At 46.9% G+C, this 16157-nt stretch overlaps 2 protein-coding genes across 2 annotated transcripts in view; one reads left to right on the top strand and one right to left on the bottom strand.

The window, feature by feature from the left end:
- Positions 1-8217, top strand: part of SCUBE3 (signal peptide, CUB domain and EGF like domain containing 3) — a 103295-nt gene extending 95078 nt beyond the window's left edge. The window contains exons 21-23 of the mRNA XM_045016189.1: positions 351-503; positions 2289-2368; positions 3320-8217. Of these exons, the coding sequence (XP_044872124.1) occupies positions 351-503; positions 2289-2368; positions 3320-3469 (383 nt within the window). The 3' untranslated portion in view covers positions 3470-8217. The remainder of the gene's footprint in view (positions 1-350; positions 504-2288; positions 2369-3319) is intronic.
- Positions 8218-9636: 1419 nt separating this feature from the next.
- LOC123368495 (60S ribosomal protein L10a) lies at positions 9637-14749 on the bottom strand. The gene is made up of 6 exons (XM_045013337.1): positions 14664-14749; positions 13440-13514; positions 13138-13218; positions 12592-12740; positions 11606-11778; positions 9637-9837 (listed from the first exon to the last, which is right to left on the bottom strand). Exons 1-6 carry the CDS (start codon positions 14666-14668, stop codon positions 9667-9669), a joined length of 654 nt encoding a protein of 217 aa, XP_044869272.1. The 5' UTR covers positions 14669-14749; the 3' UTR covers positions 9637-9666.
- Positions 14750-16157: the final 1408 nt, after the last annotated feature.

Raw genomic sequence — 16157 nt, 5'->3', positions numbered from 1 at the left:
TCCATGTTTGCGAAGGTGGCCATAGAATTAATTGAACTCCGTGGTGCTCAGCACCTCTGAACATCGGGCCCCCGGGTGACTGATGCTGGGCATCCACAATCTGTGCCCACCGCTGAAATTTTGCACTCAGGTGCCTCAGTACCCCTACTGAATGGTGGAGGAGGAAGGTGGCCCCTGGAGTAAGGAGTAGAACCGGAGCTCTACAGTCAGCTCCTGTGTTCTCATAACACGGCCCTTCGGCAAGGAGACCCCCGCCCGCAATATTGAAACAAAAAGATGTCTGGACCTGGGTGTTTGTGTGGCTGAATGATTCCACGCAACACCTGGTCCTGTGGTGTCCCCCTCCGCAGCTTCCCCCTCCTCCATCACAACCTATGAGACGTGCCAGACGTACGAGAGGCCCATAGCCTTCACCGCCAGGTCCCGCAAGCTGTGGATCAACTTCAAAACCAGCGAGGCTAACAGCGCCAGGGGCTTCCAGATCCCCTACGTCACCTACGACGGTAAGTGGGGGCGTGCAGGACAGATGGGCATAGCAAGAGCAAGTGAGGGCATAGCAAGAGCAGGGGTAGGACTGCAGTGTACATGCTCGGCCTGAAGGACTCAGACACCTGGGTTAACGTGGTCTCGGAAATCTCCAACTGAGCATTGTAAAGAGATTGGAATTCCGTAGATGATATTACACACACAAAAGGCCAGTGTTAAGGTTGCATAGTCAAGCACTCACAAGTTAGGAAATGCCAGAATTAAGTTTGTGTGTGCAACCTTAACCCAGCCCCTTGTGCCTATGCATTATGATACAGTCTGTAAAAACAATGAGGAGTCCGGTGGCACTTAAAGACTAACAGATTTATTTGGGCATAAGCTTTCGTGGGTGCTTATGCCCAAATAAATCTGTTAGTCTTTAAGGTGCCCCCAGATTCCACATTGTTTTTGTGGATACAGACTAACACGGCTACCCCCGGATATTTGATAGTCTTTAATTACATGATCATCTGCTATTTTTTCCACAAGTACCTGGGCCCAGCAGGGGGTCATTGAAAACTCAGAAGCGACAGTCTCCCTGCACTCTGTTCAAGTGCCTGGCCCCAGACTCAGGAGAGTCTGCAGCAGTCCAGAGCGGCGTTGCAGGGCAAGTCCTGCTCAGCCCCAGGGTGGAGCATGCTCAGTGTGCCCGGGATCTTTGGGAAATTTAGCTACTAAAAACAAAGAAGTCTGTACGAAGCATGTGCAAGCTGCCAGGTGTAATTTGGCCAAATTTGGGATGACGAAAGGTGACAGTGCCACCCTCCTGCCGAATTTCAAGTCCCTGCTCCAAAGCACCAGGGCACTAGAGCTTTTCAAATAAAAGGTTGCCAGATTTTTTTTAAATGGGCAAAACAATATATTTTCCCTAATTTTCTTCTCATGCGGTGGCTGAACTCTTTGGGCTAAAAATTTTCCCCAAACAATTCAGCCTGAGACAGACACCTGGCATGGGAAATTTCAGTCCAGACGCTTAGCATGGCAAAGTTATCAGCAGTTGAAAACAGGGTCTTACAATGGGAAGTCTCAGGCAATCTTAATGGGCAGGGCTACCAACCCAGTTTAGAAGGGAATACGGTACACACGTCAGGAAGTTTGCTGCCAGTGTACAGTACTGTTGAGATGCAGTGAAAGGAACTAAGGGGTTAGAAATAAGACTTAAGAAGTGACCAGTGAGTAGATGATCATTAATACCGTAAATATTTGTCAAGTGCCAAGTAAATCTGCCCCTTTTCTCCCAATCTGGGTGGGCTTTCCCTCTTCTCTCCCAGATGGTTTTGTACCTTGCTGGATGATTAATTGCCTCACCCTGGCCCCACCTGCACTCCACCCTCCTGCATCTGCCCTGTGCTCAGTTCTGCAGCTAGTCCCTGGGTCTCAGGCTGAACTCATGACCTAATGTCCTGCCTCGTAAGGCTTTCCTGGCCTCAGAGTTTCCTCAACACTGCCATGCACCTGTCTGGGGCATTCTAAACTAACCCAAGTGTAAAGTGTCTTGCCTTGAAACACCTGAGTACACGTGATTGGAAACATCTGTGTTCTGCGGGGCGGGAACCACCCCAGCTTTTGGGGCTCCGGCTCCAGATATGTGGGAGACAAACAATAAGTTATGGAGTGAAGCTTTTCGGCTCATGGCGGAGTACAATTTAGCTGCTTTCTGAAGCCCAGAATTCCACCCTTACAATAGCATCCTGTCGCTGAATTAGCTGAGCACTCGTGCCACCTGCTTCCCCCCTGACTGCCTTTCTCGCTTGGCATTGCAGAGGATTATGAACAGCTGGTGGAGGATATTGTCCGGGATGGCAGACTGTACGCCTCTGAAAACCATCAGGAAATATTAAAGGTGAGACCATCCGTGAGCGGGACTGGGAATCGGGACTCCTGGGTTCTGTTCCCAGTTCTACAACTAACTTTCCAGGCGAGTCACTTCCCCTTTGTGTTACCTGTACAATGGGTACTCCTCCTAGTACTGCCCCGTCCTGACGTCCTTAATGCACTCCCAGTATTCATAGGTGTGTCCTGGGAGCCACAATAAGGAGCTCAGGATTAGAATTCACCTACTGAAATACAATGGCTTGTCTCATGGTCCTGTAACTCATCGCGTGCCCAGCATTCTGTCTAGTTCTCCCACATACACTCCTTGGAGTTTCTCTGTTGCTTGTTGTTTTAAAATTGACTGAGGCAGCCTTTTCTAGTAGCTACAGCAGGGGTCGGCAACCTTTCAGAAGTGGTGTGCCGAGTCTTCATTTATTCACTCTGATTTAAGGTTTTGCGTGCCAGTAATACATTTTAACATTTTTAGACGGACTCTTTCTATAAGTCTATAATATATAACTAAACTATCGTTGTATGTAAAGTAAATAAGGTTTTTAAAATGTTTAACAAGCTTCATTTAAAATTAAATTAAAATGCAGAGCCCTCTGGACTGGTGGCCAGGACCCGGGCAGTGCGAGTGCCACTGAAAATCAGCTCATGTGCCACCTTTGGCACGAGTCCCATAGGTTGCCTACCCCTGAGCTAGAGCAAGGGACTCTGAGTCAGGAGATCTGGGTTCCATTTTCAACCCTGCCACTGATACCCTCTGTGCCCTTGAGGCAAGGCGTTTAGATGCTTTGTTCCTCAGTTTCCCCATCTGTAAATTAAAGCATTTGAGCTCGTTGGATCCATGCAATAAGAACACAAAGTATGATCTTTTAGACCACCCATCAGTCAGACACCTCCATTGTGCTTTCTTTAATTGCGAGTACTAGCTTTTACCTGGAGGTGATGTGACTTTGCTTTGTTCCCCTTGAAGGACAAGAAGCTGATGAAGGCTTTCTTTGACGTGCTGGCTCATCCACAGAACTACTTCAAGTACACAGAGAAACACAAGGAGATGTTACCGCGCTCTTTCATCAAACTCCTCCGCTCCAAAGTCTCCAGCTTCCTCAGGCCTTACAAATAGCCCCCAGGCATTTCCACCCGCCCCATGGGCCGCCCTCCAGCCAAGGAAACTTTCTTTTGCTCTTATTTGATGGTTTTGGGTTTTTTTTCCTAAACAGCTTTTTAAACAAACAGAATCCCCATCTCTCACTATGCAGACGACTCTAAACAATTTCTCCTTGGCTTTCTTCAAACTCATCTCAGCGCTGACTTTGTCTCCAGCAGGGGCGGTCTGTAATCTCAAGGCATCCCGTGCTCTGTTCTTTTACTACGGAAGTGCAGCCCATAACGATTACCAGTCCCAGCCGGGGATGCTCCTTCTCAGCCCAAGTGGCCTCTACTTGCCGAGGCAGCTGCGACCTGCTCTGTTTTATGCAACTTAAGTGTAGCCACTCTGGTTGCCTTTGTGGCCCTTTGGATAGCCCTCGATTACTACACATCTGCGTACAAATCTGTCTCTGTTCCTAGGCGCCATAAACACACCTACAGTCGCCTGCACTCCTGGGATATAGTTTGGTATTTTTGTTCCTGCTGTGGGGCTTTCTCCAGCTGCCAAAGCAAAGGAAAGTTGCTGCAGCCAGAAGGGGCTGTTTCTCAAAGAACTGAGCGCAAAGGAAGCCCTGAATGTGGAAGGTAATGCCTTATTTATCGCAGTGTTGTGGTTTAAAAATATATATATATCAACACAGCTTTGCAGGGGGGATCGGGAAAAAAATATACTTTTTTGTTAAAAAATAATACTTAAAAGAAAAAAAAAAAGACAACGCTGAAAAGCATCACAGCAAATGGCAGTTCCAGTGGGCAGAAGGGAGATCTGCATCTCTCCAGGGAGCTGGGTTGGTCTCTCTGCACTTGAAGAAAGCATGGCCAAGCCACATTCTTATAGAACAATGGATGAATGGGAGAAAAAAGGTAATGAACAAGAAGCCTTTCAGATGGATTCATTTTTTTCCCCCATGGACACTTGTGCCAAGAGACCAGACTCTCTTACAAGCTCTGCCAAAGAGTAACTTGTTGACAGAAAAGCAAGCGATGTGAAGAGCAGGAGTAAATGTTTGTGCACTAGGATATTGTCCTTTCTACCTTTTTCATATGTATTAAGTGCAATCATTTGAGTCTTCTTTATATTATTTAGAGGGAAGTTTTTTCTACTAGAAACTACAATATTTATACCTGCCTGAGAAATGAGAATGTGTGTTTGTAACAAAAAACAAACCAAGGCTTCAATTAACAGTGACCCAAACGTGATGACGTTTTCAGACTTTGGAATCTTTTCTTCTGATATTGGTCCCTAATAAGGCAAATCCACTTGATGTTCCTTTTATCATTGATGCTTTTATTCCCTCCTCCCCCTTAAATCTGTTGAATCTTTCCCTGATGACTGGAAAGCACAAGATCTTTTCCCATCCACAAGTGTCTCCAGTGTGGTCAGTTTGTGCTAGATCTCCGCTATTGGATGCAGAGTTACCAGTTTACACTCGGTTGCTGGTTACACTCCTTCGCTCTGCAGCATGAATTCTAGAACCTGGAATGCTACTCAAAAGACTCTCAAACGTCTGTCATTTGGGCTAACAGATCCTCTCTGTTAGCTGCAGTAGTACGGAGGCTTATCTTGTCGTCGGGAGGTCTCCAGGCATTAACAGCCTGATTCTCCTCTCGTTCACTGTAGTGTAAATCAGGAGTAACTCCACTGAAGTTAATGGAGTTACATCAACATAAAAACAGCATGAGGGGAAGAATGAGGCTCCAGACATAGATCACAACACTGGAATAGAGCAGATTCTGTCCAGTAGAGAACAGTGACGAAATATAAGACATGGAAGCTAGTTTGTTCCGGTGGAGATTCCCTTCACACTCATCTCCTGTGTCTCAGTGAACTTCAGTTTGGTTTGTAAGCAGCCCTTGGGGCTGATCTCACCAGCTTTAGCTGTTGCCTGCTTTATACAAGTGCTTATTTATATTTTCATGAAGAAATCAGCTAATCTGTTTCCATTTCTCGAAGAGTTGGAAGAAGCAGGGCTGGATATTGAGCCTGATCCTGGAGGCATAATTCCCATTGACTTTTGTGGGAGTTCTGTGTGAATTAGGAATCGACGAATGAGGTGCAGAGAAATTCAGTGTCCCCCCCCAAACACGTTCTCATGACTGCCCATTTTGCTGGGACATTGTTGTATTAAACCACTTGGGGAACCTAATGGCCAAAGCTGCATCAGACCCTTAGTTAATTCAACCTTGAAAAGTCACCATGTCTTTGGGGGAGATGCACAAGTGCCATTGGCGTCCAATGAAATGTGCTTCTAAATCCCTTAGGTGCTTTCGAAAATCTGCTGCCTCCTGCAGGGGTTCTCAAACTTAGTCACAGTGCAGGCCACATCTCACTAGGGAGATTGTCTCGTGGCCAGCTCCCCTTCCATGTGCAATCACAGAGCTTCCCGCCAACTCCAGCAGTTGCCGCCATGAAAAATACTAATATTTAAGCCAGCATTTTCAAAAGTGGCCACTGATCTTGGGAGCCTCCCTTTGGAAGCTCAACGTGAGACACCTTAGGCCAGCTGCACTCCTGCTGCTCCCTTTGATCTCGATTGGGCTTTAATGGCTGCAAGTATCACCTGTCTGTTGATGTCTTGCCAATCTCCATCTCTGCCATAGCCCCACATCTCATCTGATGTCTCATCAGCCAAAACTGAATGTAGCCAAAACTTCTCTCCCATTAGCACTTCTCCTTTCCCCGTCACTCAGACTTGCAACCTTGAGATGCTATCTGGCTCCTCACTCTCCCTTGCCCCAGGCACCCGGACCATTTCCAAATCCTGCCACTCCTTCCTTGTGAACCTCAGAGCTGTTCTTTACTTGCCATCTCCGCAGCCAGATCTGTCAGGCCCTTATTAGACTCTTCCTCTCGCCTCCCGTGTCCATGCGCACCACCGTGCAAAATGCAGCCACTTAACTCTTCCATGCAGATCATACCACTTTGCTGGATCTCCATCCACAATCATATCACCTCTTTGTCTGAGGTGCTACCTAACTCTGCCTCTTCCTTCTTATCCTCCCTTGTCTGGCTTCATGTCGCCCCCCCAACCTCCACTATTCCTGCCCAGTTGTCAGCCTCTAGCACAGTCACCTTTGTGCCTCCTTCTGGGCAGCCTCCTATGCCTGGTGCAATCTCAGTGACCACATCCTGTCCACATTTAAGTCTCTCTTTACAGACCCACTTCTACCGTGTGGTGAATTTAGTTGACTTGTGTACAGGTTTCCTATTTGTTGCTCCACTTCCCGCAGTCTCTGTCTCCTTGTGTCCTTTGACTGTGAGCAACTTGGGGCAGGGACAGTTCCTTTTTGAACATCCGGAAAACACATAGCCCACTGGAGGCACCACCACCAGCTGATTGATTATTATGCAATACACTCTCATGTCTATTAGCAGATAGAAGGGACAGGGAGCTGGGTTCTGTCTTGAGCAGATAGCAGCTGATATCCCATATTTTCTTTTCTCCCAACGTCTGGCTATACAGCTTTGTTCTACTGCTGCCCCTCGGAGTTCATTTGCTGTATTGTATCATCCCACCACTCTGCTGAGGGATGCTCAATTCTATCCCCTTCATCCTGACTGCATCTCTCATGAGGGGTTGTGTTTTTTCATGCCATCTGTATATTTGCTCCAAGTCCTCAGATAAGATGGACACCTGTGCACTGAGATGCCTGTCACATCACTGGGTCTGCAGCAGGCTCCCTAGGGGAAAAGGCACAAGATTTATTTTTGGGGTTCAGAATGCACGCAGCAGTGCCTAGAGTATGTAGATGTTTAAAGGGACATGATCAAGTCTAAAGGCCAAATTTCAGGTATGGTTTAAATAAATCAATCCCCAAACCTGATGTACACAGAAGTGTTTCTAGGGCTATTTAAAATCACAGAGCCTGTTACATTTCAAAATGAGACCGCAGCATTCTGACCCCAAACACCACAGCTTGTAAGCACTGTGAAACCAATTGCTCTGGCTTCACTGGCCCCTAGGGGACACATTATTTAGGTTCATCGGACAAGATTTTGATAAGTGATGTGTGATCTTGGGTGATTCCTGGGACACCTTAAAAGTGCCCCGCTTTTCATACAGGGCTGTGCACCCTCCCTCTGAAAATCAGACCTCAAGGTGATGGAAGATGAGCCCTCATGGGAAGTTCTTGGCCTTTTAAAATTTTTGTTTGCATAATCTGAGGGCCTGATCTTGCAGCCTTAGTGCCATGAACAGTCCTTTGACAGCAGACTCGTTGAGGTCTACAGCCCTGATCCTGTAAAAATCATACGTGCTTTGGTAACTAGCCCTTAGTGGCTTCATTGGGTCTGTTCACTAATGAGCATTTGTAGGCATGGCACTACTCCCTTGAAGGGATTGCAGGTTCAGACCATCTAGCTGTTACTTACTCCACAGGTAAATAATTATGTCTTCCATAATCTAGAGAGTGCTATGTTAACTAGTCACTTAAACACATTTATTGCAATGGGAAATCTTGATTGTATTATGCAGCTAGCTGTTAGGATGGACAAACAGTTTTGGAGGCCTGATTCCTAGAACATGCCACTGTCTGGTGTTCCCTTCAGACAATCCTTTTGGGGACTATGAGGATGATCTTACCAGATGTACTGTACACCATCAAACCCTGCTTCAGTTCCTGCCCCTAGGCAAGAAAATAGAAAAGGTTTGAAAGGCTGAAAACTGTCACCCACTTTCTGATGTACTGAATGTTTCAACGTAGTAAACAAAGGGTTGGTTTTAAAAAAAAAAAAGGCAAAAAAAAGTTGGAATATTTATATCTGTCTTTTGCCGTGGGCCACGATTTAGCATCTCCCACAAAATGATGATTAAGTGATGAAAAAAAGATGTAGTTCATAAAGTTATTTGCACTTGATTAAAAAAATTGTATCTGAACTTTGTAAAAAGAAATGTTTGCATTTTGTATTGTCTTTTTAATTATTAAATTGAATTTCTTGGTGTTGTGTTGATCTTTTAGAAATTGGTTCTGCTACTTATTTTGAAGATTTCTAACAGTGGGGCATGAGTGTTTTCTTTCAGAGATTAGAGAAGTTTCAAAAGCACCTAAACCCCCTTGACTTTCAGTCAGACTAAAGCACCAATATGGCAAACACACCTAAAGTAACTTTACCACAATGAGGAGCCCCATTGAAATCTAGTCCTATCCCCAATGCTAGCACAGGATTCTTCAAGGCTTAGATTTTGTCCATCTCTGCTTCCATAGCAGCTGGGAGTTCTCTGCTGCCCATGAGGTGTTAGTGACTGGTATGTACATAGGGCAGCTCAGGTTGGTGCTCCAACCTCCTCCACTCCAATTCTTAGTCCTCTCTAGCACTGCACTATCCCATCCTGCTGCTGTTTAATGTGTCTAGCTCCCCTCACCCTCCATTTCCTATCACTCATTCCTCAGCCCCCCATCTCATTTCCCATTGCTGACCCACCCTCACTATCCTCAAAGCCCTAGTGTTAGCCATGACCCAGTGAGACAGTATAAACCATCACAAAGTAGGAAAAAAAGTCAGTTCTCCAAGCAACAGCTGTAAATAGCGGTCACACCCAGCATGTTAGAACAAGAGGGTGGTCCAGCTGGCTCTAATTAAACATTAATGCTTGCAGAGGCTGCTGGGAGAAATCAGGGGCTATATAAATCAGGCCCAGCTCAGTGCAAGGGTAGAGTTCATTTCAGGAAGGAAGGGGATGCTCTTGTAGAAGCTGGGTGAAAAAGCTGGAACTGCCAAGCCCAGCAGCAGGGCAGAACTGACTACTGAAAAAACAGACCAGACCAGACCCGACCCTCAGAAAGGAAGGTACTGATTAGGGAGTCTGGGTACAAGCAGGCTGGCTTCCCCTTTATTTGAATTTTTCCCCCCCCAAAGGGGAAGATTTTAATTGCACTTGTGCACTGAACATGCTTAGATTTAAAAGCTTCCCCCACCATGCACCACATTTAGCTGTTCTGTGGACAGACCTAGATATCCATTTAAGGGCTGTTTGAAATCTAGTGACATTTTTAAAATGGTTTAAATAGTTTAATGTTACCTGAACCCCTGTCATCAGTTGTAGAGAAAATAAGCCAATTCTCCCTTCTTTGTGGGTCTCTCAGTAAAAGACAAACTAATTGAATTTTCCACCCAACTCAGCAGATAAGACAGACAACAACTGGGTACTCAAACCATTTATTACGGCCAGTTTAGTAGAGGCGCTGTGGCTTGCCCATGGTGCTTTTAATGTACAACGCACGCACGTTCTGCCAGTTCTTCTTCAGCAAGGACACCAGGAAGTTGATGGCCAGGTGAATGTTGTAGACTAGCTCATCCTCCGTCATTTTCACATGGCCAACAGCCACAGCCAGACAGAGCACCTGGGGACATAGAAAGCAATGTCACTAGACTCTAATGGTGTAGACTTTGCAGGGAACTGCCTTGACTGGAAAGGAATGTGTATTAAACAAGGACAGCAGGATCAAAACTTAGCCAGCAGGGTTAAAGTCTAACTATAGGTCACTTTACAGACCACCCTGCACTAGCTGAAACCTGCAGGCAATTAACATTAAGGCCTGCCTTCTCTTGGGAATTTCTCAGTTGGGCTGGGTTTAAGTTATAACTATTTTTTTTTAAGGGATAAATCAAATGTATGTGGTTTAATATTCCCGTTTTTCTGTGACCTGTAAATGCTGCTGTATACATTCCAAGCATTTTAAAAAGCAACGAACCCAGTAAATACAAGATCTGTAAATTCAGACATTCTAGAGCTGAATAATGATGTTTAACAGCTCAAAACCTACTCTTCCAGTTTGCATAGCAGTAGCTAGAAGGCTTAAGAGCGCATGTTAAGTTTGCCAACTGGCTTCCACACACATGAACATGTATGCATAACATCTAACTGCAAACTTTGTTGAAAATCTCAAAACGTACATAGATGTTTCATCTTCTGTTCAAAGTGCTCTACAAAGACAGTAAATGTCATTCCCTATCTATAAAATGAGACTAATCTAAGGCATACAGAACCAATGGCACACCAAGGAACAGAACCCAAGTCTAAGGCCTAATTTATTACTATATTGTCTCATACACCCTTGCCTCCACAAATACTGCCCAGCATTAACCCATGCTGCACAGATTAGTCATATTAGATTTTTCATATTGTAAAATACAGCTGACTTGCATTTTGCCCCTAACCAACAAGTCTTTCTAGTGACCGAATAAAGAACATGCACCCAGACCAAGTCTTTGATGCCAAATTTGCTGAGCTGAAGCATACAGCTAAACTACAGACCGAAGAAAAAAAGGGCTTATAAAAAACATGACTTAGTTTCCTTTCAAACTGTTTTAAAGCAGGTGCCCTGTTAAGGTAGATCAGGAATAGTTCTCTTCAGATGGGCTGGAGCTGATTTAGCAGAGTACTTACATGCGTGCTTAAGCCTTAGAAACGGACTTGTTAACTGAACTGAGTCAGGTTTACACCACCATAGTGCCCAACAGATAATGAATATGCATTTGAATTAGGGCTGCTTTGATTTAAAATATTATTCTGCTCCCTATAGTGACCTTTCTTCTAAGTCAAGACAGGACAAGAGTCTAGAAAATCAAAATTCTGCACTGCAGCTGCTGTGAAATTCCCTTACACAGCCTCATGCCCAAAGCATACACTACTACCAAGCACTGACCTACAAGCCTGCTCTAATTCCTGGCTAACTGAAACTGAACCACATCCTCAGAGTGTCAGGAGCTTATCACACAGGGTGTGCATCTCTTCCTGCAAGATGCCAAATGCCCTCAACTCCCACCCACTTCAGTGAGCATTTAAGGTCCCCAGCATTCTGCAATATCAGGCTCTCCTCCAGTTTCTCTTTTCAAAAAAAAAAAAGTCAACTACTGACAAGTTACATTCTCCCCTCAAGTCAGCAGCTGAATGCTCTAGTTGTGTTCCCTAAATGCACAGAAGGGGACTGACCAGATATTCATCACTGGCTTTATCATTATCTTAAGAAAGAAGCTGAAGGATACCTGCAGTTCAGCCCTGAGAGTAGAAATCCACATCCCAGGGCAGGCAGCTAGTTGCTTCATTAAATCCCACCCCTCACACAACTGACTTCAGAGGTTGGAGTTTACTTATTTTTCTTTTTTTACCTTCTTCATTTGAAATTTGATAGTAGACTTGACCTCGTCAATCTTGGCCACCATGTTCTCATTGTGGGTGAGGAGGGAGGGGAACTTGCCAGCTTTATTCAGCCCTGGACCCAGGATACGAGGAATCTGTTTGATCAGAGACTCAGAAGCCAGGAAGGCATCGTACTTCTTAGCTATGGGAGAAAAAATGTGATATTGCACTTTTTGCTCATTTTAATTCTGGGCTTGATTTCCTCCTCAACTAGCAGCACTTTGCAAGTTTCTCTAAGAGCAACTAATTAAAGCAGGGGTAGGCAACCCATGGCTCACGTGCCAAAGGTGGCACGTGAGCTGATTTTCAGTGGCACTCTCAGTGCCCAGGTCCTGGCCACCCATCCAGGGGGGCTCTGCATTTTAATTTAATTTTAAATGAAGCTTCTTAAACATTTTAAAAACCTTATTTACTTTACATACAATAGTTTAGTTATGTTACAGACTTATAGAAAGAGACCTTCTAAAAACGCTAAATTGTATTACTGGCATGCGAAACCTTAGAGTGAATAAATGAAGACTCGGCACACCACTTCTGAAAGGTTGCTGACCCCTGAATCAAAGCGTTCACACCAAAGACTCGTTGTGTATTTACAGACTCTTCAGAGACTCTAGAACTAAGTCACAAGGTAGGCCAAGCCTACCCTAGGGCTTTTGCCAGTATCTGTTAGGAATGTGATTTTATAATTTGATAGAAAATGACCTAGTGTAGATGCAGTTATACCAGAAAAGATAAGACCAGACAGTATGAGTAGATGGCTCAAGCCAGCAACCATACTTCAAATCCAGTAGCCAACTTCTCAACTTCTCCCTAACAAGGTAGTGAGCAGGAGTCTGGCTGCTGGGGGACTCCACACTGGTCACATTTGGCACTGCAGGAGTGTTAACTATCTGTGACACCCTTCCCCCCCCACAGATGTGTTACAGGTATACTAGCCCTTCAGAATTCTACTCACCCAGCTTTTTCACTAGCTTCTTGTTCTTGTTGAGTTTCTTCAGAGCCTCGATGTCCATGTGAGGGATATCAACTGCTTTGGCCTCATCACAGTGTTGCTGGTCCCCCAGCACGCAGACTGAGAATTTAGGGCGTGGGGTGGACTTGAGCCTGTCAGGAAGGGAAGATGACACCACATACTGTCACTATGCACTGTCAGCACCACACACCTTGAGGGGAGCACACAGAGCCACAGCAGAAAAACCTTACCACAGTCACCTGCAATTCTTCATCCACCAGCCTCTAATCTGGCTTCTCCAATTGGTCGGTGGGATCAGCACAGAAGCCTCACCACACCTCCCCTCATGTTTTAAGACCCAGGGTAGGGGTCCGTCCAGCCACACCCATGTAGAGATCTGGGGGGTCTGAACTACCCGGGCAATTCAGCACTGCACCCTCCTGCCATTGTATCAAGCAGTCAATGTGCTGCTCACCACATGTACATTCAAAGTGCCTGGAGGGAGTGGGGTGCAGGCTGAAGGCTGGGTGGGATCAGAAAATGCCGAACCTGACTGTGCCAGAGAAACGCTTGTCCTTCTGTGGATCATAGTTTTTCAGACTGATCTGCAACTCCACAGTTTCCGTAAACCTAACAAACAGAAAAAGAAACAGGCCAGGTCAGAATTTAAGAATCCAGTAAAACAAGATGAATAGCAATAAACATGGGGGGGAAAAACTGTAGTAACATCTAGACGAGCATAGAGACACTGCCACAAACCCTTCCGCCTCCCTCTCTCTTCACCAGAGATTTCCAGTCATGGAGTTGGCATTTGGGGAAAGGTGCTACCCACAGCAGAGCAGAGTTCTTACTTGCGTGGTTTCACTTGAGTCCCTTGCAGGACCTCCTTCACCGCTTCGTACAAGGTGTCACGGGAAACTTTGCTGCTGTAGATGTGAAAGGCACAAAGAGCAGGTCAGGCACTTGAAAGGATCAACTGAATCACTCTGGACAGGTTGAAAATGTAGGTATATTAGCATCTAAAACCACCTTTAATCCTGACAACCAGGGGAGCTGTTGAGCCCACAGCATTCAATTCCCCTGTAATGATGTGCACTCAAAAACAACAGTCTGGGGCCAGTGCAGCACAGATAAAAATGAAACTGACATGCCCAGGTTCACTGTGAAGGCCCAGGAAAGTGCAAAAATAACTGAACAGCAACAATGGTGAATTGGAAGTTAGATCCAGTGTTCTTTCAACTTCACTCTCAGCGGGGTGACTCCATTTTTAAATACAATAACAATTTCTCTTTTCAGACCATTTCACTCCACAGCCCCAGAGACGCTGAAGCCAGAAAAGCAGCCACACTGACGGCTTCTTCCTTAGTGAGCCTTAACCCCACCATGGAAGGGCCCATTCTAGGAACAAGAGTATAAAGAGTTTATAAAATATAGCTGGGTTCAAAGAATTAGCTAAGTTCATGGAGAGCAAGTCCCTCAACAGCTATTAGCCAAGATGGTCAGGGACTCACGCCCATGCTCCGCGTGTCCCTAAACCTCTAACGGCCAGGAGCCGGGACTGGACAACGGGACACCCCGCTGTGTTCGCTCCCTCCGCAGCAGCCGGCCCAGCTTGATCCGACCAGCCCAGCCCTGCTCAGGGCCGGGTGGCTGCGCGCGGGGACGCGGCGGCGGCTCTCCGCCCCGGGGGACCTACCCGGCATCCACCTGCAGAGAGGCCCCCAAGCCGCCCCCGGCCAGGCCGGTGCAGACGGTACCCGGTGGCGCTACCCATCCCCCGTGTCTTGGCCCAGCCCGCCTGGCCGAGGGGCCCCACAGGAGGCGACCCCCACAGGGAAGGGCCCAGGCAGGTTCCCGCCCCTCTGACCCCCCCGCCGGCCGCAGCGCGGAGGGGCCCTGCGCCGGCCGCGGAGGGAGCAGAGACCCTCCGGGCCCACCCCGGCTCAGCCCCCCAGCGGAGTCAGTTCCCGCGGGAGAGCCGCACCGGGCCCCCCTCTGCCTAACGCGGGAGCCGGGCCCGCCGCCGGGGTCAACGGGGGGCGGATGGCACCGGATTGAGCCCCCCGGACACGCACCTCATCTTGGGACCGGCCCTCGCCGACTCCGGGTACCGCGGGTGCCGCCGGGCGGAAAGGGGTGGGGGCGCTCAAATCGCGCTATAAATAGTGCAGGGTCTCGCGAGACGTGGGGGCGCCATCTTGAGAGAGGCAGGCTGTAGGGTAGGGGACAGCCCAGCCCCAGGACGGAGCTAGGTGCTGCCGTGCTGTGGTAGCGGGATATCCGTGTGAGCAGAGTGGGCTGTGAATCTTAAGAGCGCCCTTTATTTCCTTTAAGTGCAAACCATAGCTTGGCGATTTATTGCACCCTTTTCTGCATCTTTCCTAGGAGCCAGTGCCTGATTACTGAGCAAATGGGAATGAGCTCCAGTTTAGAGCCGCGGGTTGGCTTGGTGGTGGAGGGATTCAATCCATGAATGTGTTGTTCTGAGCCTGTAGAGTCTTTGCTCAACTCTGGAGTGGGCTAGGTGCAGATGCTTTTGCACTAGAAGGTGGTTCTGGAGGTGAGTTAGGCGCTCTGGGCAGTCTCCCATGCTAGCTGTTTCACACTAGTTTGTGCCTGGGGTAAGATTCTTTCCTTGTTATGTATCAGAGAGGTGGCTGTGTTAGTCTAGATCTGTAAAAGCAGCAGAGTCCTGTGGTACCTTATCCTAACAGACATTATTGGAGCGTGAGCTTTCGTGGGTGAATATCCACTTCATCGGTGCTCCAATATGTCTGTTAGTCTATAAGGTGCCATAGGACTCTTTGCTGCTTTTCCTTATTACATTGGTAACATAAGTGTGAACATGAAAAGAGCTCAGTCCTACCATGTCCCAGTGGGGAGTGGCTGTAATCAGTCTCAATGGCATCTCATGGCTTTTAAGCTCTTATTTTGGTTTCAGGTGGAGTTGAGGGTGTTTGGCTCTTTGCAGAATCAGGATAGGGGCATGTGACCTGCTGTGAGTCTTTTGTGGAGCGGAGCCCTGGGGGTTTAGTACAATTTGCCACAGGTTTGCCTTTTAAACAAATAATTCCCAAGATTACAATTGGCACCTCTCTGATCCACAACTAAAGATTCCCATCAAACAAAATCTAACACAGTTGCAATTTAGGGCATGCCTACACTGCAATAAAAGACATGTAGCTGGCCCAGGCTTGTGGACTTAGGCTCTAAGATCCTGTGAGGAGGGTGGGTCCTAGATCCTGGGTTCTAGCCCAAGCTCTAACATCTACACTGCAATTTTATAGCCCTACAGCGAGAGCCCTGCATGTCAACTCACCCTGTTGCCAGTCTCTTAGTTCAGTGTGGACATACCCCTAGAGTCTGTGGCATCAGATGTTGGGGTGAGAAGTACACATTTCAGGTATTCTCCTTCATACCAGTCAGTGGGAGAAGCAATAAAATGTATGTTCTCTTTCCCGCCCCCAATCCCACTGTTAGCTGTATTTTGTCAAATAGTGAGTGCTACTGGGTTTAATGTTTGCCAATCTGATGGCACATCACGCTGCAACAGCGTTCTGCAGCAATGT

The sequence above is a fragment of the Mauremys mutica genome, chromosome 4 (assembly GCF_020497125.1).
Source record: "Mauremys mutica isolate MM-2020 ecotype Southern chromosome 4, ASM2049712v1, whole genome shotgun sequence".
Taxonomy (NCBI): Eukaryota; Metazoa; Chordata; order Testudines; family Geoemydidae; genus Mauremys; species Mauremys mutica.
The sequence above is the reverse complement of the archived record's forward strand: the minus strand, read 5'-3'. Positions and strand labels throughout refer to the sequence as shown.

Excerpts from the sequence above, each read along its gene's own strand:
- LOC123368495 (XM_045013337.1), bottom strand. Across the intron at positions 13,219-13,439 it reads ACTCAAGTGAAACCACGCAA|GTTTACGGAAACTGTGGAGT; the intron begins GTAAGAACTCTG and ends TCTGTTTGTTAG. Across the intron at positions 11,779-12,591 it reads GAAGCTAGTGAAAAAGCTGG|CTAAGAAGTACGATGCCTTC; the intron begins GTGAGTAGAATT and ends TTTCTCCCATAG.